Source organism: Echiichthys vipera, assembly GCF_963691815.1.
Source record: "Echiichthys vipera genome assembly, chromosome: 2".
NCBI classification, from domain to species: domain Eukaryota; kingdom Metazoa; phylum Chordata; class Actinopteri; order Perciformes; family Trachinidae; genus Echiichthys; species Echiichthys vipera.
Genome location: NC_139827.1, coordinates 33,115,097 through 33,138,269, shown reverse-complemented (window position 1 = coordinate 33,138,269; position 23,173 = coordinate 33,115,097). Strand labels below are relative to the sequence as shown.

Here is a 23,173-nt window from a genome sequence, read left to right as displayed (position 1 = left end):
CTGCCTCCTCTTAGTCCACTAATCGGTCGTTTTGGTCAAAGCAGACGAAGATTTCTTCAGTCGTATCATTTTTTATTCTTTTTTCAAGCTTAATGGCTTATTTGCACAATTAAAGTGGTTCTTTTGCACAATAAAGTGATTAAAGTGGTTCTTTTACACAATAAAGGGATTAAAGTGGTTCTTTTGTACAATAAAGTGATTAAAATGGCTCTTTTGCACAATTAAAGTGGTTCTTTTGCACATTAAAGTGGCTTTTTTGCACAATAAAGTGGTTCTTTTGCACAATAAAGTGGTTCTTTTGCACTATTAAAATGGTTCTTTTGCACAATAAAGTGGTTCTTTTGCACAATAAAGTGATTAAAGTGGTTCTTTTACACAATAAACGTATTAAAGTGGTTCTCTTGTACAATAAAGTGATTAAAGTGGTTCTTTTGCACAATTAAAGTGGTTCTTTTGCACATTAAATTGATTGTTTTGCACAATAAATTGGTTCTTTTGCACAATAAAGTTGTTCTTTTGTACTATTAAAATGGTTCTTTTGCACAATAAAGTGGTTCTTTTGCACAATAAAGTGGTTCTTTTGCACAATTAAAGTGGTTCTTTTGCACATTTAAAGTTGTTCTTTTGCACAATTAAAGTGGTTCTTTTGCACAATTCAGTGGTTCTTTTGCACATTAAAGTGGTTCTTTTGCACAATAAGGTGGTTCTTTTGCACAATAAAGTGGTTCTTTTGCACAATAAAGTGGTTCATTTGCACAATAAAGTGGTTCTTTTGCACTATTAAAGTGGTTCTTATGCACTATTAAAGTGGTTCTTTTGCACTATTAAAGTGGTTCTTATGCACTATTAAAGTGGTTCTTTTGCACATTTAAAGTGGTTCTTTTGCACAATTAAGTGGTTCTTTTGCACAATAAAGTGGTTCTTTTGCACAATTAAAGTGGTTCTTTTGCACATTTAAAGTTGTTCTTTTTGCACAATTAAAGTGGTTCTTTTGCACAATTAAGTGGTTCTTTTTCACATTAAAATGGTTCTTTTGCACAATAAAGTGGTTCTTTTGCACAATAAAGTGGTTCTTTTGCACTATTAAAGTGGTTCTTTTGCACAATAAAGTGGTTCTTTTGCACAATAAAGTGGTTCTTTTGCACTATTAAAGTGGTTCTTTTGCACAATTAAAGTGATTCTTTTGCACAATTAAAGTGGTTCTTTTGCACAATTAAGTGGTTCTTTTGCACAATTAAGTGGTTCTTTTGCACAATAAAGTGGTTCTTTTGCACAATTAAGTGGTTCTTTTTCACATTAAAATGGTTCTTTTGCACAATAAAGTGGTTCTTTTGCACAATAAAGTGGTTCTTTTGCACTATTAAAGTGGTTCTTTTGCACAATAAAGTGGTTCTTTTGCACAATAAAGTGGTTCTTTTGCACTATTAAAGTGGTTCTTTTGCACAATAAAGTGATTCTTTTGCACAATTAAAGTGGTTCTTTTGCACAATTAAGTGGTTCTTTTGCACAATAAAGTGGTTCTTTTGCATGTTAAAGTGGTTCTTTTGCACAATAAAGTGGTTCTTTTGCATAATTAAAGTGGTTCTTTTGCACAATTAAGTGGTTCTTTTGCACAATAAAGTGGTTCTTTTGCATGTTAAAGTGGTTCTTTTGCACAATAAAGTGGTTCTTTTGCATAATTAAAGTGGTTCTTTTGCACAATAAAGTGGTTCTTTTGCACAATAAAGTGGTTCTTTTGCACTATAAAGTGGTTCTTTTGCACAAAAAAGTGGTTCTTTTGCACAATAAAGTGGTTCTTTTGCACAATAAAGTGGTTCTTTTGCACTATAAAGTGGTTCTTTTGCACAAAAAAGTGGTTCTTTTGCACAATAAAGTGGTTCTTTTGCACAATTAAAGTGGTTCTTTTGCACAATAAAGTGAAGTTTTACAGATTAAATCAACTATGAGTCAACAGATTGGCGTGTGTGTGTGTGTGTGTGTGTGTGTGTGTGTGTGTGTGTGTGTGTGTGTGTGTGTGTGTGTGTGTGTGTGTGTGCGTGTCTGTACCTTATCTATGAAGGTGGCGAAGCGGTTGTTGAGGCTCTTGATCTGCTCCTTCTCGTGGGCTCGGTTCATGGACAGGCTGGGGTCGATCTCCAGGTTCAGGGGCGCCAGCAGGCTCTTGTTGACGGACAGCGAGGCCAGCGGGGCCCCGAGGCCGTGGTGGTGGTGCCCGTTGGTGCCCGCGTACAGGGAGCTGCTGCTCAGGGAGATGCCGCTGAAACACCCCTGACCCGCACCGAAGCCGCTCAGCCTCCTTGACCCGCCGCCGCCGCCGCTGCTGCGCACCGAGTTACTGGAGCTGATCCGCTTGGTGCGACTCAGACTCATGGTGGAGGGACGGAGAGATGGAGAGATTGAGCGGAGGAGAAGAGTGAGATAGAGGGAAGACTTTCAGAGGACGACTGAGGCAAAGCAAAGAGGCGTAGGTGAGTGTGTCTCAGGTGTCTCAGGGCCTTTTAAAGCCCCCGAGGGTGGAGTGAGAGGACGGAGGAGGGTTCGGGGTGTCAGGTATCATGTTCTCCTGACAAACAGGCGGAGCGACCGGGGGATCGAACCTGCGGAATGACTTCACCAGAGGACAGAAAGTCTGATCGCCTCGGGTCTCATTCAAGAGAGTCATTTTGCACCTTTTGTGGTCATTTTGTATCGCTTTGTGGTCATTTTGCATCGTTTTGTGGTCATTTTGTATCTTTTTGTGGTCATTTTGCTTATTTTTGTGGTCATTTTGCATCTTTTTGTGGCCATTTTGCATCTTTTTGTGGTCATTTTGCTTATTTTTGTGGTCATTTTGCATCTTTTTGTGGTCATTTTGTATCGTTTTGTGGTCATTTTGCATCTTTTTGTGGTTATTTTGCATCGTTTTGTGATCATTTTGCATCGTTTTGTGGTCATTTTGCATCTTTTTCTGGTCATTTTGTATCGTTTTGTGGTCATTTTGCATCTTTTTGTGGTCATTTTGCATCTTTTTGTGGTCATTTTTGCATCTTTTTGTGGTCATTTTGCATCTTTTTGTGGTCATTTTGCATCGTTTTGTGGTCATGTTGTATCGTTTTGTGGTCATTTTGCATTTTTTTGTGGTCATTTTGCATCTTTTTGTGGTCATTTTGTATCGCGCTCAAGGCTACTTCCCGTAGAGCGCTCAAGGCTACTTCCCGTTGAGCGCCCCGGCCACTTCCCGTTGAGCGCCCCGGCTACTTCCCGTTGAGCGCTCCGGCTACTTCCCGTTTAGCGCTCCAGGCTACTTCCCGTTGAGCGCTCAGGCTACTTCCCATTGAGCGCTCAGGCTACTTCCCGTTGAGCGCTCAGGCTACTTCCCGTTGAGCGCTCAGGCTACGTCCTGTTGAGCGCTCAGGCTACTTCCCGTTGAGCGCTCAGGCTACTTCCCGTTGAGCGCTTCGGCTACTTGCAGCTGAGCGCCCCGGCCACTTCCCGTTGGGCGCCCAGGCAACTTCCTGTTTAGCGCTCAGGCTACTTCCTGTTTAGCGCTCAGGCTATTTCCTGTTTAGCGCTCAGGCTATTTCCTGTTGAGCGCTCAGGCTACTTCCTGTTTAGCGCTCCGGCTACTTCCCGAGAAACGAAGAAACACAGAAACACAGATTTACTTTATTTTCAACATAATTATTTTATTACATCAAAAATGAAAAACAAATTTCCGATCTCACGACCGAAAGACCGACTGGTTGTCGTGGCAACACAGTGATTTCAATTCAGGTTGCCGTCTGTTCCTCACAATGGACTTTTAAAAAAGATGCCACTGAACGATTGCCGGTGGTTCGATGCAGAGGCGGAGTGTTTTAAAGCAGATTTGCAGGGCGCGGTGTGAACGGGCAGTGTGAGCGCACCCGAAAACGCATGTTTAGTGCGACAGACGCGTTTGATTATGTCGTTCTGAATGTGTGTGTGTGTGTGTGTATGTAACTGCTCGTTCTGCTGTGTGTCTGTGATGGTGGAGACGGCTCTACCTCCCTTAGAGCGCTCAAGGCCACTTCCCGTAGAGCGCTCAAGACTACTTCCTGTTGAGCGCTCAAGGCTACTTCCCGTTGAGCACCCCGGCCACTTCCCGTTGAGCGCCCCGGCTACTTCACGTTGAGCGCCCCCGGCAACTTCCCGTTTAGCGCTCCAGGCTACTTCCCGTGTAGCGCTCAAGGCCACTTTCCGTAGAGCGCTCAAGGCTACTTTCCGTAGAGCGCTCAAGGCTACTTCCCGTTGAGCACCCAGGCCACTTCCCGTTGAGCGCCGCGGCTACTTCCCGTTGAGCGCTCCGGCAACTTCCCGTTTAGCACTCCAGGCTACTTCCCGTTTAACGCTCAAGTCCACTTTCCGTAGAGCGCTCAAGGCTACTTCCCGTAGAGCGCTCTGGCTACTTCCCGTTGAGCGCTCAAGGCTACTTACTGTTTAGCGCTCAGGCTACTTCCTGTTTAGCGCTCAGGCTACTTACTGTTTAGCGCTCCGGCTAAACGAAGAAACACAGAAACACAGAAACACAGATTTACTTTATTTTCAACATAATTATTTTATTACATCAAATATGAAAAACACAAAACACACCGATTGCCGGTGGTTCGATGCCGAGGCGGAGTGTTTTAAAGCAGATTTGCGGGACGCGGTGTGAACGGACAGTGTGAGCGCGCCCGAAAATGCATGTTTAGCACGACAGACGTGTTTGATTATGTCGTTCTGAATGTCTGTGTGTGTGTGTGTTTTTATCTGTTTTCGTGGTGTTTTCATCTGTTTTCGTGGTGTTTTCATCTGTTTTCGTGGTGTTTTCATCTGTTTTTGTGGTGTTTTCACCTGTTTTCGTGTTGTTTTCATCTGTTTTTGTGGTGTTTTCATTTGTTTTCGTGATGTTTTCATCTGTTTTTGTGGTGTTTTCACCTGTTTTTGGGGTGTTTTCATCTGTTTTTGGGGTGTTTTCACCTGTTTTGTGGTGTTTTCACCTGTTTTGTGGTGTTTTCATCTGTTTTTGGGGTGTTTTATCTGTTTTTAGTCATTTTGTCATGTGTTAGTGGTGTTTTCATCTGTTTTCGTGGTGTTTTCAGCAGTTTTTGTGGTGTTTTATCTGTTTTTAGTCATTTTGTCATGTTTTTGTGGTGTTTTCATCTGTTTTTGTGGTGTTTTCACCTGTTTTTGTGGTTTCTTCATCTGTTTTTGTGGTGCTTTCATCGGTTTTTGTGCTGTTTTCACCTGTTTTCGTGGTGTTTTCATCTGTTTTCGTGGTGTTTTCATCTGTTTTTGTGGTGTTTTCACCTGTTTTTGTGCTGTTTTCATCTGTTTTCGTGGTGTTTTCACCTGTTTTTGTGGTGCTTTCATCTGTTTTTGTGCTGTTTTCACCTGTTTTCGTGGTGATTTCATCTGTTTTTGTGGTGTTTTCATCTGTTTTTTTGGTGTTTTGTCACGTTTTTGTGGTGTTTTCATCTGTTTTTAGTTGTTTGTCATGTTTTTGTGGTGTTTTCATCTGTTTTTAGTCGGTTTGTCATGTTTTTGTGGTGTTTTGCGTCTGTTTTTAGTCGGTTTGTCATGTTTTAGCAGTGGCGGGCCGTGCATTTCAGACCTGCGCCTGCAGCGATGCCCTACCAGACTTAATCCACCTCTTAAAACCATAATTATGATGCCATGGCTCTACACATTATGCATTTAGACCAAAACACAGTACAACTGGGCGTTGCATCACCTTAACATATAGTCAAGTACAACAGAGTTATATTACTCTACTGAGTTTTATCCACTCCACCAACAGTATGAGCTTTAACAAGTTTGTTCACAAAACAGCGCAGAGCGCACCGTCAAATCAATTCAATCAACCAATCAATCAAGTCTCAGCCAAAGCAGCGTCACAGAAACATTCGTTAATATATTTTTTAACAATAATATGAACTAAACAAAATAAAGAAAGCTTCAAAAGTCACCAACGAAAATATAAAAATAACTCAACTATAAGCTACTGTCACGTTCATTTGCTCCATTTATTCCACCACGGGCTCACGCGCCATTATATATCACACAAAGGCATCATTTCAGAAAACAATAAAAGGCTTGTAAGGTATAATATAAAGTTGTATTAAGTACACCAACACTACAGCGATGAGCTGTAACGAGTGTGTTCACCAAACAGCGCATCATCAAACACAAACCCGCAGTGTCATAGAAACAGACACTGTTCATTGAAAAATAAACAATTTACAGAATATTTGCCAATTTAAGTTTTTAATATTTATTTAACATGACTTAATAAAATGGGGAAAAGGCATACAAATCTAATAAAACATAAAGTGCTTTGTACTCACTCAGATCAAGTGTGTTTGAATAATGCTGAGTCAGGCTTGCTAGCATCGGGGTCGGGCGCCTCTCTTTACAGTGTCTAGCTTATCTTGAAAAGTTTTTCTAAAGAATGGCGTTGTAATTAAATCTGCGATCAAATCGTTATCTTCGCCTCCTTCAGCCACTGTGGGTTGAAAAAACTAAAACAACTTGTCGCGCTACACAAATTAGAAATGTCCTTATCTCCCGTTTATCACACTGACATGTCCGCTCCGGTCTGCTTTGCATAGCTCTGCATAGCTCTGCATAGCTCTGCATAGCTCTGCATAGCTCTGCATAGCTCTGCATAGCTCTGCATAGCTCTGCATAGCTCTGCATAGCTCTGCATAGCTCTGCATAGCTCTGCATAGCTCTGCCTCTCTCTAGTGCGTATCTAATCAAAAGACATGCACGCGATGACGCTGTAGGCCTGCTAGCAGGCGCCAGTGAACCCAACTTGATGCTGATTGGTTAATGCCACAGGTCCGTTATCATTGACTTTAAGCTACCATGCGCCTGCACTCTTGCTTCTGAAGGCGTAAGGGCAGATTTGGGACCCTGGCAACACATGCTGAATAATGATTGGATAAAAACTCTAACATAAACGCCACCCCTCCAGACCTCGACCTCGGGCTGGAAGCAGAGCAACCAATTTAGGAAAGCTATGAAATGAAGAGTATAGACTATGGGGAACAATTTAATACATATTTGTGGAAAGAATATATATTTAAAAAATATATTCCTGATTATGTTTAGGCCAGCAGAGAAGGCCTTGCTGGCCTTGAGGGTCCACCACTGTGTTTTTGTGGTGTTTTCGGTCTGTTTTTTCGAAGTGCGTAGATAGCTGCTGATCCCTCCCACCCTGGACACTATCTGTTTGAACCTCTCCCCTCTGGCCGGAGGCTGCGGTCCATCAGGACCAAAACCTCCCGCCACAAGAACAGTTTCTTCCCCTCTGCCATCAGGCTTTGCAATTCTGTTAAAGACACTTAACGGTCATTCATGTTCGTGTTCATTGTTATATTTATGTAGGCACTGTCGAATCAAGTCCAATTCCTTGTAATGAAAATTGCCTGGTCATATACCTGATTCTGATTAAAGCATGGTGGACCTTAGTCATGTGGTCTTGCAGCATCTCTTTGGGAAGGGATCCGTCATATGCTCTTTTAGCAGCCTTTTAGATTTGTTGCCCTGGAGTTCTTGACCCTTTTCATGAACGGTAAGCTAACTTTTATGTTTACTTAGCTGTAACGGCTTACGGTAACAGCTAATGGTCACGGCTAATGGTAACTGTACCTGTTTTTATGGTGCGATTTGCCGGAGGGGATGGGTTGACACACTCTGCAACAAACCTGGCAACCGGACTGCTGGAATTATTTGTTGTTGTTGTTGCGACTACGATCTTGAGACACTAGGTGGCGGTGTTCTGCTCATTCTCCGTATTCAACCTTTGACTCACAGATATCACCATGAAATTTCCCCAATTCATTACTGACATTAAGATAAATGTTTTTTATAAGTTTTCTGAAATGTTTTTGCTCCTAGAGGACACTTTAACACACGTTTATGCTCCTAGAGGACTATTTAACACATGTTTTGGGTCCTAGAGGACACTATAGCACACGTTTAGGCTCCTAGAGCACACTTTAGCAAACGCTTAGGCTCCTAGAGGACACTTTAACACATGTTTTGGCTCCTAGAGGACACTTTAGCACACGTTTATGCTGACACTTTAACACACGTTTATGCTCCTAGAGGACACTTTAGCACACGTTTATGCTCCTAGAGGGCACTTTAGCACACGTTTATGCTCCTTGAGGACACTTTAACACACGTTTATGCTCCTAGAGGACACTTTAACACACGTTTATGCTCGTTGAGGACACTTTGACACATTTATGCTCCTAGAGGACACTTTAGCACACGTTTATGCTCCTAGAGGACACTTTAGCACACGCTTAGGTTCCTAGAGGACACTTTAACACATGTTTATGCTCCTAGAGGACACTTTAGCACATGTTTATGCTCCTAGAGGACACGTTAACACATGTTTAGGTTCCTAGAGGACACTTTAGCACACGTCTATGCTCCTAGAGGACACTTTAGCACATGTTTATGCTCCTAGAGGACACTTTAGCACGCGTTTATGCTCCTAGAGGACACTTTAGCACACGTTTTTGTCATGAACGGTTCAGGTATAACACAAAAAGGTGGACCCGATGCAGACACAGACAAAAAGTAAAGTTACCTACACAGAGACGAGGGAGAGACACATGCAGGGAAACACAGACAGGGGGAGACAAACTCACACAGAACGGAAGAGAGGAGGGTACTGACAGAACCAGATCTTGACAGAATATCCAGAGAGGCATTATGTTATCTAGAACAGAGATAAAACATTTGATAAAGACAGGTTGGATATCCTGTTTCATTTTGTTGACATGTTACAGCGTGCTCACACTATCCTTTTGGCCGCGGCCAAAACCGTTTTTTCAGCTAAAGCCTAGTACCTTTAAGTAGTGTGAGCGCACCCGCTCCGCGCTCAACTGGGGCCAGCTGGGCCGCCACGGCCCGCTTGAAAGAGGTGGGCTTTAGCGGAGCCGTTTGCACATGTACGAGCACGAGCGTGCGCACGTGAACGCGCACACGCACGAACCATACGGCAGTAGCGTTATGTCCGCCTGTTCGGACATGTAAATAGAAGGAGGGACCATGCGCGGACATTTAACAACAACAACAATGGTGGTGAAAGGTTCATGTTGGTGTGATGCGGAGGTGGAGTGTTTACTGCAGATTTGGTCGGATGAAAATATTCAAAAACAGTCGACAAGACGCACAAAAACTCCGAGGTCTATCGAAAGATTTGTAAACAAAGCCACACACACGCGATCAATGCGTGTGACGTGTTACGGCTTGATGGCGTGTGGACAGCAAGAAGCATTGGCCGAGGCCCTGGTAGTGTGAGTACAAACGGGGCTGGGGCGCGGGGGGGAGAGGGAGGGGGGACAAGTACCCTAAAGTCCGGGTCTCGGTCCGGGAGGACAGTGTGATCACGCCCTTAGAGTCAGAGGTTTTTTTTATTACTCCATAAATCAGAAAAAAAAACTTGTAAGATGAGTTTTCACCATGTTTTTATGACGTTATGTTTGATAATCTTAATAAAATACACTTAAATCAAACAACAACTCTGCAAAAACAAGAATCATGTGTGTGGTTCGGCTAAATTAGGTTAAATATTACTTTTATTAGGCTACACGGTGGTGTGGTGGTTAGCAGGGGGGCAGCTGGGGCCCTTCTGTGTGGAGTTTGCTGGTTCTCCCCGTGTCTGCGTGGGTTTTCTCCGGGTTCTCCAGTTTCCTCCCACAGTCCAAAGACGTGCAGGTGTTCGGTTCATTGATGACTCTAAAATCACCCGTAGGTATGAATGGTTGTCTGTCTCTGTTCGTCTCTATGTGTCCTGTGATAGACTGGCGTCCTGTCCAGGGTGGACCCCGCCTCACGCCCGATGTCAGCTGGGATCGGCTCCAGCCCCCCACGACCCCAACAGGGACAAGAGGCTGAATATGAATGAATGAATTACTTTTATTATTTATAGTTAACCTAATACGCGTCATATATTTCATGATCTCCTGTTTCCTCAAAGCAATTTCAGTCAAAAGCAACTGGACTGAATTTGTCTAGGAAGACGTTTCAGACGCCGTCTATGTAAAAGTAGAGAAACCATCGGTCTGAGACTCCACTTATCTCCAGTTAACAATGCTGCCCTTTCATCCCTTCATTCAAAAATCTAACCTCAAAGAACAACTGTTCACAAATGTCCTCCTGTGACTCCAACGACGGTCGTTAAGACTCGATAGAGCACTAACAAAGTCCAGACCTACTTCCATCCAACAACTGGAACAGTACCAGGACCAGGACCAGGACCAGGCTGGGACTGGACCAGCACTAACGAAGTCCAAACCAACTTCCCACCAACGACTGGACCAGGACCAGGACCAGGAATAGACACATAACAATGACAAAAAGACAAAAAACGACACAAAAAGACACAAAGCGACACAAAAGACGACAAAAAGACACAAAACTACGACAAAAAGACACAAAACGGTGACAAAAAGACACAATAAGGCACAAAACGACGACAAAAAGACACAAAACAACGACAAAAAGACACAAAACGACGACAAAAAGACACTAAAGACACAAAACACAACAAAAAGACACTAAACGTCGACAAAAAGTCACAAAAGACAACAAAAAGACACAAAACGACGACCAAACGACGACAAAAAGACACAAAAGACGACAAAAAGACACAAAAGATGACAAAAAGACACAAAAAGACACTAAAGACAAAAACACACAAAACACGACAAAAAGACACAAAAAGACACAAAACGATGACAAAAAGACACAAAAGACATCAAGAAGACACAAAACGACGACAAAAAGACACAAAAGATGACAAAAAGACACAAAAAGACAACAAAGAGACACAAAAAGACACAAAACGACGACAAAAAGACACAAAACGACAACAAAAAGACACAAAACAACGACAAAACAACGACAAAAAGACACAAAAGACGACAAAAAGACACAAAAAGACACAAAGGACGACAAAAAGACACAAAACGATGACAATAAGACACAAAAGACGACAAAAAGACAATAAAGACACAAAAAGACACAAAACAACGACAGAAAATCACAAAACGGCAAAAAAAGACACAAAAGACACAAAGAGACACAAAACGATGACATAAAGACACAAAAGACGACAAAAAGACGACAAAAAGACACAAAACGCGACAAGAAGACACAAAAAGACTACAAAAAGACACAAAACGACGAAAAAAAGACAAAAGACGACAAAAAGACATAAAACAACGACAAAAAGACACAAACCGACGACAAAAAGACACAAAAAGACACAAAACGACGACAAAAAGACATAAAGCAGCGACAAAAAGACACAAAACGGCGACAAAAAGACACAAAACGGCGACAAGAAGACACAAAAAAGAGGTTTTTGTGCGTCTTGTTTGAATCTTTTCATCGACCAAATCTGCAGTAAACACTCCACCTCCGCATCACACCAACGTGAACTTTTCACCGCCATTGTTTTAAATGTCCGCGCATGGTCCCTCCTTCTTTTTTCTACGTCCCAACAGGCGCACAGGAAATGACCTCAGAACCGCCGTAGGCCTCGTACACGTGCGCACGCTCTTGCTTGTACACGTGCAAACGTGCTTTACAAAAGCCCACCTCTCCCAAACGGGCCGTGGACGTCCAGCTGGCCGCAGCTATGCGCGGAGCGGTTGCACTCACACTGGTCAAACGCACTAGGCTTTACCTGAAAAACCTGTTTCGGCCCGGTGCGGATATATATATATATATATATATATATATATATATTTACTTATCTTTCCTCATCTCATCTCATCGTCCTCAGTTCCCAAACACTAATTTAGTGTTGTTCACAGGAAAGGTGATGTAACAAAGTGGTAAACACGCCCCTGTCACAGCTTTTTAGAACGTGTTACAGGCATGCAATTCAAAATGAGTGGATTAAAAAAAAAAAAACAATAAAGTTTATCAGCTAGAAAATGAAATATCTAGTCTGTGTAGTGAATTCAATTGAATAAAGTTTGAAATAGATTTGCAAATCATTGTATTCTGTTTTTATAACGTCCCAACTTCATCTGCATTGGGGTTTGTACAGTCAAAGGTCGCCAACACAACGTGTGAGTGTAATAAGGGCTGTGCGATAATTCCGTAGAATCATTCAATATCTTGCTTTTAGGATGTTCTGCCATAGGTGCTGGCAGCACAGGCAGCCCACTGTCAGAGGAAGCAGGACCCACGTGTTAGGGTGCACTCACACTGTCCATCCGTACCGTGCCCCGTGCTTTAGGGTCCTTGTCCCCCCCTCCAGGCCGCCATTGTCTTAAATGTCAGTGCATGGTCCCTCCTTCTTTTTTTCTATGTCCCAACAGGCGCCTATAAATTGAACCGCCGTAGGCCTCGTGCTCCTACACGTGCGCAGGCTCGTGCTCGTACATGTGCAAACGTGCTTTAAAAAAGCCCACCTCTCCTAAACGGGCCGTGGACGGTTGCACACAAACTGGTCAAACGAACTAGACTTTACCTGTGAAACATGCTACGGCACGGTACGGACAGTGTGAGTGCGCCCTAAGTCACTGTGTCAGGCTTACTGAATGGACAAACTGGGCAGACATTTGGCATCAGACCATCATAGTTGAAGGGACTTTTCAAGGCGAGAGAGATTTCACACTTGTTATTTTAAGTGATCTCTAAAACAGTTAATTTGTCTGCAGGTCAAGGCAAACCTGAAACTCGCAGATTAGAGAAGATTGATTATTCCTACCAGAAGGCTCTGGAAATGTTTTTCAAGAACCCGCCGGAAAATCCTGTGCTGCAAAAAAAAACTTTGCACAGTGTGTAAACAGACCTCTTCATGCTCACAGAGTGCAACAACTTTAGGTTGAAAGATGGATTTGAAATAATTATGAATGTACATTACTTTTTATTTCTAAATCAACACCAATGCTATGAGCTGATCACAGGGAATTTAAATGACTCCTTTAATTATTGTAATTCCTCTTCTTAATGCTCATATTACATATTAGCTATTACTTCACTTAAATGTGGGATACTTAACCTTACACAAAATATGACACTTTTGTTTTCAGATCTTACCTCACGTGATATGTGAACGTGTGTGTGTGTGTGCGTGCGTGCGTGCGTGCGTGCGTGCGTGCGTGCGTGCGTGCGTGTGTGCGTGTGTGTCAAATTTAGGATGAACTCTTGGGTGAACAGTTCATTATTACTTGGACAAAGTTTGAATCTTAATAGCACATCTTTATTTGCAGTACAGTTAAGCACATGAACACAGCCTTGAATGGCATAAATCAGACAAATTCTAGTAAGGATTTACAGACAAACATTCCAGTAAATATGACCAAATCTAGAGTGAAGAAAAGAAAATCGATATAACGTGACCATTAAAAATGTTAATTGTATTTGAAATCTGAACTTACACACTCAATATCTGCTGTTGGTCATTCGAAAAAAATGCAATAAGAACACTAAATGGTAATGCGAGAGTATGATATGAGTGACTTAGCTTTACTAACATACAGAATGAAGCTCTACATCGACAAATAAAATCACCATTACCATCATTCACTCAGTTAATGTGGATGTGAATGAAATATAATATACTGTATATATGAATATGTGTGTGGTATATAAATATATATTCCTGTGTGCGGTTCCTCCGAAGTTTAACCACCTGAACCACTCAAAACATTCCACTGAAGAATCCCCTAATTGCCTTTCCCAGTTTTTTAACAGCCTTAACTGCTAGTTCACCAGCTTCTACCAGATGATGAAAAGGATTAGCGTCCTCAGCTTCCCCCCTGGCTTGACTTTCATGTCTGTTCTGCAACTTTTCTCTTTCCTCACTCAGTTCTCTCTGATGCTGTTGCTTTATTGTGTTCAACACGTTTGTCACCTCCCTCTCTTTCTCCTCTCTCTCTCGATTTCTCTCCGCATTCCTATATTCCATCTCCCTCTCCCTCTCCTCTTTCTTTGCTTTCCTCTCCTCTTCTCTCTCTTCCCTCTCCTCTTCCCTCGCCCTCTCCCTCTCCTCTTCTCTCTCCTTCATCTCCCTCTGTCTCTCAGCCTGGAATTTCTCATTCATTTTCTCCATCTGTTTTTCAAATTTCTTCTGTAATCGCCTCTCCATTTCCTCTCTTTCTTTGTGTATTTCTTCTTCTTTCTCTTTCAGGATGCGTTGTTTCTCTGCTTCGATTGCCCTCTCGGCCTCTTGGAACATCTCGTTGGTGTAGTGGCTTCCTCCGTTCTTCTGGGTTATATCTCTGATCTTCTGGAGCAGCTCAGTGACCTGAGAGCGATCCTTTGTCTTATTATTGAAGACATGGTACTGACCATTACATCTAGCTATGAGTTCTTGTAGTTCTGGGGAATCCATCAAGAAGTCCTCAATAGTTGTGTCCTCAAGAAGGTCACCATGAGTAAACAGAACCATGCTGTATCTGTCTGCAGCCTGGCCAAAGATTTCTTGAATCCTTTGCACCGTCTGCTTTTCCTCTTCAGTGTATCTGTTCAGCCTCATGACCACCAGGAACACATGGGGTCCAGGAGCAGTGTAAGAGATGCACTGGCATAGATCTTTAGTTGTTTTATCCAAGCCAAACCTGGTGTCAAACAGGCCCGGGGTGTCGATAACAGCAACCTGTTGCCCATCCACCACAGCTTTGCCCTTGGAACAGTCGACAGTCATAGACTTTGCACTGAACTTTGATATAAAGCACTGTCGTCCCAGAATGGAGTTTCCAGTGGCACTTTTCCCAATTCCAGTCTTCCCCACCATCACTATCCTCAGCTCCTCGTTATTGTGTGTGCTACATCCTGTGTAGAAGACAAATACAAAATTAGGAGAAAAGAAACATTTGTTGTACTGCTTAGAAACTGCCAAAACAGAGGTTTGTTTAGGGGTTTCCAATTACAAATGTAATGGACTTCACAAGATTTCTTTTGTAGATCCATTTAAGACCAGTACATTTACTCAGTAAATGGCTTTCTTTCCATGATCTTATATGGCTTCTGTATACTGTTCACATCTCAATTTACAGGAAATGCCAGCAGGTCTTTGAAACTACCTCCTCTGTCAGCTGAATGTGAAACTGTATTTTGGAAACCTGTCTACCTAGATTTTAAAAATGTGCCTTAACAAAATAATAATGTTACTAATACAACAATTTCTGTGATATCACCCAATACATCTGAAAAGATGTTCAGCTTAATGTTAAACCATATCCTCATATCCTGTCAACAGATTATGATTGTTGAGGTAAAAGTTTTTATGAGAAACAAAATCATGCATATTTGCAGTTCTACCAAGTACACGTCTATAGAAGTATTTGTCTGTAAGAGCCACAGAAGTGCATTAAATAAAATTATATTCAGCAGTGAGCACTGTTACACTACCATAAAATAACAGTTCTTTAAAACATGGATGCAGTAACATGACTTACCTAAGTTGCTGGCCATGTTTGGGTTACAGAGTACAGAGTAGATACCGCAGCTGAAGTGAAGACAGAGAACAGAGGGAGCTCCTTTATAATGGCCAGACCACACCCACACGCCGCTGCACACAGTTAAAGTGAAACTGAAGCTATACATGGTTGTTTCACTTATAGGGTTATTGATGGAGTAAATGATAACATATTTAAAGCACAACATGCGGCCCAATATTTTTTGAATCAGTACATCTAGCCTTGGCTTAAAAAAAGCGAACAGGAGACACATACTAGGCGGAGGCCAACCCCCACCAGGAACGAATCTGACTTTGTCCAATCTAATTAAGTGGCCTTTCTAGTATTCTGACTACTACTCAAGGCACTGTCACAGTTCACCCAGTCACTCACACTGATGGCAGTGCACATCTACATACCATCTACAACTCACTCTGCCACTGAACCACAGTCGCCCCTGGGAACTCCCTAGCTATGTCTCAAACTTCCCCTTCCCCTCCCAGACCATTTACAAGAAATGATAACACTTCTTCAAAACTGCAGACAATGCTGCACAAAAACATTGACATATGTCAGGGTACTCAGGGTAAAATATAATATGTTATAATATCTTTAATATGGGGGGTTACATGTGTCAGTGAGGTAGACTCTGAGGGTATGTTTTATTATGTTGGGGCCATAGGCAAGGCATGGCAAGTTTATTTGTATAGCACAATTCAACAACAAGGTAATTTGAAGTGCTTTACATAAAACATTAAAAGCATTGGAAAGAGAAAACACATAAAACATATAAAACATTTAAAACATTTAAAAGGTCATTTTTATAACATAGAAGATGGTTACAGCTACAGAAGTTACAGTGCAGTTTACTGAAAAGCAGCAGCAAATAGAAAAGTCTTCAGTCTTGATTTAAAAGAACTCAGAGTTGCAGCAGACCTGCAGTTTTCTGGGAGTTTGTTCCAGATATGTGGAGCATAAACACTGAATGCTGCCTCTCCATGTTTAGCCCTGACTCTGGGGACACAGAGCAGACATACCCCATGTTTAGTCCTGACTCTGGGGGACACAGAGCAGACCTGTCCCATGTTTAGTCCTGACTCTGGGGACACAGAGCAGACCTGTCTTATGTTTAGTCATGACTCTGGGGACACAGAGCAGACCTGTCCCATGTTTAGTCCTGACTCTGGGGACACAGAGCAGACCTGTCCCATGTTTAGTCCTGACTCTGGGGACACAGAGCAGACCTGTCCCATGTTTAGTCCTGACTCTGGGGACACAGAGCAGACATGTCCCATGTTTAGTCCTGACTCTGGGGGACACAGAGCAGACCTGTCTTATGTTTAGTCCTGTCTCTGGGGACACAGAGCAGACCTGTCCCATGTTTAGTCCTGACTCTGGGGACACAGAGCAGACCTGTCCCATGTTTAGTCCTGACTCTGGGGACACAGAGCAGACCTGTCCCATGTTTAGTCCTGACTCTGGGGACACAGAGCAGACCTGTCCCATGTTTAGTCATGACTCTGGGGACACAGAGCAGACCTGTCCCATGTTTAGTCCTTACTCTGGGGACACAGAGCAGATCTGTCCCATGTTTAGTCCTTACTCTGGGGACACAGAGCAGATCTGTCCCATGTTTAGTCCTGACTCTGGGGACACAGAGCAGACCTGTCTCATGTTTAGTCCTGACTCTGGGGACACAGAGCAGACTTGTCCCATGTTTAGCCCTGACTCTGGGGACACAGAGCAGATCTGTCTCATGTTTAGTCCTGACTCTGGGGACACAGAGCAGACCTGTCCCAAGTTTAGTCCTGAATCTGGGGACACAGAGCAGACCTGTCCAAAATTTAGTCCTGACTCTGGGGACACAGAGCAGACCTGTCCCATGTTTAGTCCTGACTCTGGGGACACAGAGCAGAACTGTCCCAAGTTTAGTCCTGACTCTGGGGACACAGAGCAGACCTGTCCCGTGTTTAGTCCTGACTCTTGGGACACAGAGCAGACCACTCCCATGTTTAGTCCTGACTCTGGGGACACAGAGCAGACCTGTCCCATGTTTAGTCCTGACTCTGGGGACACAGAGCAGACCTGTCCCGTGTTTAGTCCTGACTCTTGGGACACAGAGCAGACCACTCCCATGTTTAGTCCTGACTCTGGGGACACAGAGCAGAACTGTCCCAAGTTTAGTCCTGACTCTGGGGACACAGAGCAGACCTGTCCCGTGTTTAGTCCTGACTCTTGGGACACAGAGCAGACCACTCCCATGTTTAGTCCTGACTCTGGGGACACAGAGCAGACCTGTCCCATGTTTAGTCCTGACTCTGGGGACACAGAGCAGACCTGTCCCATGTTTAGTCCTGACACTGGGGACACAGAGTAGACCTGTCCCATGTTTAGTCCTGACTCTGGGGACACAGAAGACCTGTCCCATGTTTAGTCCTGACTCTGGGGACACAGAGCAGACCTGTCTCATGTTTAGTCCTGACTCTGGGGACACAGAGCAGACCTGTCCCATGTTTAGTCCTGACTCTGGGGACACAGAGCAGATCTGTCCCGTGTTTAGTCCTGACTCTTGGGACACAGAGCAGACCACTCCCATGTTTAGTCCTGACTCTGGGGACACCGAGCAGACCTGTCCCATGTTTAGTCCTGACTCTGGGGACACAGAGCAGACCTGTCCCATGTTTAGTCCTGTCACTGGGGACACAGAGTAGACCTGTCCCATGTTTAGTCCTGACTCTGGGGACACAGAAGACCTGTCCCATGTTTAGTCCTGACTCTGGGGACACAGAGCAGACCTGTCCCATGTTTAGTCCTGACTCTGGGGACACAGAGCAGACCTGTCCCATGTTTAGTCCTGACTCTGGGGACACAGAGCAGATCTGTCCCAAGTTTAGTCCTGACTCTGGGGACACGGAGCAGACCTGTTCCATAGGATCTGAGAGGTCTGGGTGGTTTTAGAAGAGCAGAAGATCTGAAATGTCTTTTGGTCCTGTAACATCTATCTATTAAAATTTAGTTTCGTTAATTTCGTTTATCTTGAACATGTAACTTTCTGCCTGACTTTATTTCAACAAAAATCAGTGATTTAATAAAAAATCCTGTAGATATTGTCGTGGTGCCCTTTTTCTACACCTGCATGTTTTAGGTTTCTCTCGGCTCAAACACACCTTATTCTAATGATGAGCTCGTTATCAAGCAGCTGAAGCTTATCACAGGTTTGCAAATCATTAGAACCAGGTGTGTTAGAGCAGGAAGAAACCTAAACTATAAAACACAGCCGTCCTCCAGGACCAGAATTGGGCACCCTTGATCTGGAAGGATCAAGATTCAATTCAGATTCAAAATTCAAGAAGCTTTATTTATCCCAAGGGATTTATCCCATGTTTTCTTCATCAATCAATCAAGCAATCAATATATATTTTTATATATATATATATATATATATATATATATACACTGTATATTGTAAACATTGATCTAAAATGTGATATATTTGCTTTCATTACGCACACCTGTAACAGGGAAAATGATAAATATCTACAGACTTCTGTCCCACTATATTAGAAATGCCCTAAATCCCATTTGCCTTCTTGATATATGGCAGATAAACAGAAAGAGAAAGAGCCTCAATGGCCAGTTGCTTTGAGAGTGTTGCATTCTGGGCCTGCTAGCTATGTTGGTGCTGGAGAATTAAAGCAAATAAGAATCACTCTCATATGTTAGCGCACTATTATTACAGTGAAATAGATCACTGTAAGTGAGCTCTCCAACATGTTAAATGCTTAGGGTACTGTGGAGGTTTTTAAACATGAAGTGTTTATTTTTGTCACAATATAATTAAAGTTGTGTTATACTTATTGTGCACATACAGTATAGAATTAATAGAAAATTAATTAAGCATGCTTTCACGTAATTAGTAATCTAACACAGACGGCACAATGAAGGAATGTTGCAGTCAACATCAGGATAGGCAAAAAAACAATAGTATTGGGAGTAGAAATCTGATACTGAAGGAATAGGTGTGCTTCCATTTTGGTCGACTACCCTGAGTAGTCGATCAGTAGTAATGAAACGCCCCAAATTTGCATGTGACTCGCTCAGGAGGTCATTTGACCAAGTAGAAAACGGCCCTATTGGAGAACAGGGCCTCTTTTCTCCCCTGAGATATACCTGATCGCTGATTGGATAACGCTAAGCAGGTTGTGATGTGTTGTCGTACAGACACCACAACAACACGGCAAAGTAGAGTAGACACTTTTATACAGTGGTGTAGAGGAACACAGCACAGAAAATGATCTGTGCATGCACTGGTGCAACACTTTGCTGCATGCTCCCTCCCCGTGTGAATCATACGGGCCACCTTAAATCAAACTATTCTGTGTTCATCACTTTGAGAAAGTGGGGTGCAGCGCTGCATCACTGATCAGCTGATCTTTGCTGTTTTTATAATGAAATTATATATCATATGAAGTAGTATGGCTTTCCTTATAAAAATGAACACAATAGTAACATACATAATTACTTAATTATATATAAACATAAATAAAATTGGCATGTCATTTATGAAGTAATTAATTGCTTGCCACACAAGTAGTTCATTGTTTGTGATCTGATATGAGGACATAAAATAATAAAAGGTATTGAACCTGGATTTTAAAGGTACTCAGTGATTTGATCGGATCTAATTTGCAGCACAAAGTGCAAATTCTCCCTCTTATGAATTGAAATAGTTTGATAGTTCACTTCAGCACAGTGACATACAAATACAAAGAACAAATTAGAGAATTGTACAATCATTATCACTCTCACGTTGGTATTGTTGCCTTGTCAAAGATTCTCTTTGCTCTTCCAGTTGTCTTTGACGCTCTTCTTCTAAACGTTTCCTCTCCACTGCCTCCCTCTCCCTCCTCATAACCCATTCCCTCCTCTCCCATTCCTCTCTCTTCCTTGCTGCTTCTTTTTCCTCCCTCTCCCTCCTCATAACCCACTCCCTCCTCTCCCATTCCCTCTGTCTCTCCTCTTCCTCTCTCTTCCTTTCTGCTTTTCTTTCCTTCCTCTCCCTCCTCATCTCCCTCTCCTCTTCTCTCTCTTCCCTCTCCCTCGCCCTCTCCTCTTCTCTCTCCTTCCTCTCCCTCTGTCTCTCAGCCTGGAATTGTTCATTCTTTTTCTTTAGCCATTTTTCATATTTTTCCTGTAATTTCCTCTCTTTCTCGTGTATTTCTTCTTCTTTCTCTTTCAGGATGCGTTGTTTCTCTGCTTTCTCTGCCTCTTGGAACATCTCGTTGGTGTAGTGGCTTCCTCCGTTCTTCTGGGTTATATCTCTGATCTTCTGGAGCAGCTCAGTGACCTGAGAGCGATCCTTCGTCTTATTATTGAAGACATGGTACTGACCATTACATCTAGCTATGAGTTCTTGTAGTTCTGGGGAATCCATCAAGAAGTCCTCAATAGTTGTGTCCTCAAGAAGGTCACCATGAGTAAACAGAACCATGCTGTATCTGTCTGCAGCCTGGCCAAAGATTTCTTGAATCCTTTGCACCGTCTGCTTTTCCTCTTCAGTGTATCTGTCCAGCCTCATGACCACCAGGAACACATGGGGTCCAGGAGCAGTGTAAGAGATGCACTGGCATAGATCTTTAGTTGTTTTATCCAAGCCAAACCTGGTGTCAAACAGGCCCGGGGTGTCGATAACAGCAACCTGTTGCCCATCCACCACAGCTTTGCCCTTGGAACAGTCGACAGTCATAGACTTTGCACTGAACTTTGATATAAAGCACTGTCGTCCCAGAATGGTGTTTCCAGTGGAACTTTTCCCAATTCCAGTCTTCCCCACCATCACTATCCTCAGCTCCTCGTTATTTTGTTCTGTATGAAAGAATAAATAACATTAGAATAGGAATGAATGCTCATCACCTCAATGTGACAAATGTAAATCTGCACTCTGTTACACAGTTTGTTCAGCTGTTCAAAATTGACGACATATTGGGAAGATGTTTTCTACATGGTGACCGGTAGAACGTCTGAATGCGCAGTTGATCATTGATGACATCACACCGCAACGGTGTTTACAGAAGCAAACATGGCAATGGCAACCGGTATTGTAGGACCTTATGGCTTAATGCCAAAATCTGTCTAACCCCTCAATTCTAGCTTGCACTCAAGTGTCCCCCTAAATACTAATGAGGCCTAAAACTTCACTCTCCTTCCACTGGCCCCCTGCTTCACTGCTGTCCTCCGTGTTTGTTTGGATTCTGTTCCTGGCTCCCGCCTGTGGCACACTTTTATTTTTTCAATCAACTTTATTTCTCATTAATTTTCAAACCAGTGCAGCACGGGTAAAAGTGACGTCCAAATCAAATTAAATGCGACCTGGCTGCTCAGATTGCGGTCGCATTCAAAAAAATGCAATACGTATCTGATTCAGTAGCACACCTAAAAGTGGCCTGATTCTGATTTGGAAATGTAAGTTTCAATGCGACTTGTTCTGTTCACACTGTCAAAAGCAAATCAGATATGGGTCACATATGAGGGGAAAAATCAGATTCAGGTCATTTGGAACTGCAGTGTGAACAGAGCCTTAGTTTTCAATTTGTAAGAGAGCTGATAACGTATCCACCAACTTGTGGTTACCCCGGCTGGACCTTTGTGAAAACGGCCGCTGCTTCCAGAAAGAAAACCAAAGTAAAAAAAAAAAGAAAACAAGAGAAACAACATAGTCATCCCTTATGTGGCTGGAGTATCAGAGAAACTCAGGAGGATCTTCAACAAACACTGCATCCCTGTGTATTTCAAACCCAGTAACACACTCAGACAGAGACTAGTTCATCCCAAGGACAGAACACCACACACCCACAAAAGCAACCTGGTTTATGCTGTCCAATGCAATGAGGAATGCAAAGATCTCTACATTGGCGAGACATAAGTGATCACCTCTTATCAGCTTTTAGGGCCGATACTTTCATTTTGAGTCTGATTTAGATTTTTTTAAAGCACCTTAAACTGTTCATTAGCACATGTATGCATTTATTTTCCCAGGAGCAGCAACAGGCTGCATATTTAAATTACATCTCTGTATACATACATAGCCTACATATTGCTACCATACATAAACAGATCTAGATTATAACACACGTGGATTTATTTGATCCTGTATATTTAAGTATGTGGTTCCAGCACAGACGTTATGAGGAAAATAAAGTAATTTGAACATCAATGCATGTAAATGTGTTTCAGTAGAAACCCAAAATAAAAGAATGAACCTGAAAATTGGCATTTCAAGATTACATTAGTATCTTGACTTACCGTGGTATTTGCTGGCCATGTTTGGGTTGCAGAGTGCAGGTGCTGGTGAAGATGTAGAGTTCAGAGTGTTTCTTCTGCTGATCCTCTTTGCCAGCCTGCTGCATACCACATCTACAAATAGTTTCCCTTCGGACATCAAAGTGAAACTGAAACTTCAGTTGCAGCAGGGAGTTTCCTCCTGTTGTATCACCATGTTTTACTGGTAACAGACTTTGATTGTGCACAGACTTTGGGACAGTGACCTTGGACAATGTTTAGAACCCCCTGTGGCCTCAAAGACACTATTTTAACTTCACTATCCCTTTACATTAGTAACAAAATATAGTCATTTCTACAAAACGCTTTGGAAAGGACTAGGAAATGATTTTTAAAAATGACAAGCCTGTAAATAAAGCATGAGTGAACAACCAGTCTCACAAAATGTAGAATAACTACATTAGTCCATA

At 42.7% G+C, this 23,173-nt stretch overlaps 2 protein-coding genes across 2 annotated transcripts in view; both read right to left on the bottom strand.

Annotated features, from left to right (window-relative positions):
- The window catches only part of LOC310957421 (intermediate filament protein ON3), a gene marked incomplete at both ends in the record, with an annotated part of 42,663 nt that extends 40,293 nt beyond the window's left edge, over nucleotides 1-2,370 (bottom strand). Inside the window, one exon of the mRNA XM_083927977.1 lies at nucleotides 2,047-2,370. Within this exon, the coding sequence (XP_083784103.1) occupies nucleotides 2,047-2,370 (324 nt within the window). The remainder of the gene's footprint in view (nucleotides 1-2,046) is intronic.
- Nucleotides 2,371-4,483: 2,113 nt separating this feature from the next.
- LOC310956695 (GTPase IMAP family member 8-like) lies at nucleotides 4,484-22,746 on the bottom strand (the record flags this gene model as incomplete). Its single annotated transcript, XM_083927030.1, has 6 exons — nucleotides 4,484-4,495; nucleotides 13,880-14,799; nucleotides 15,426-15,475; nucleotides 18,717-18,736; nucleotides 20,434-21,290; nucleotides 22,728-22,746. The coding sequence occupies 6 exons, from the start codon at nucleotides 22,744-22,746 to the stop codon at nucleotides 4,484-4,486; spliced, it is 1,878 nt and encodes a 625-aa protein (XP_083783156.1).
- Nucleotides 22,747-23,173: the final 427 nt, after the last annotated feature.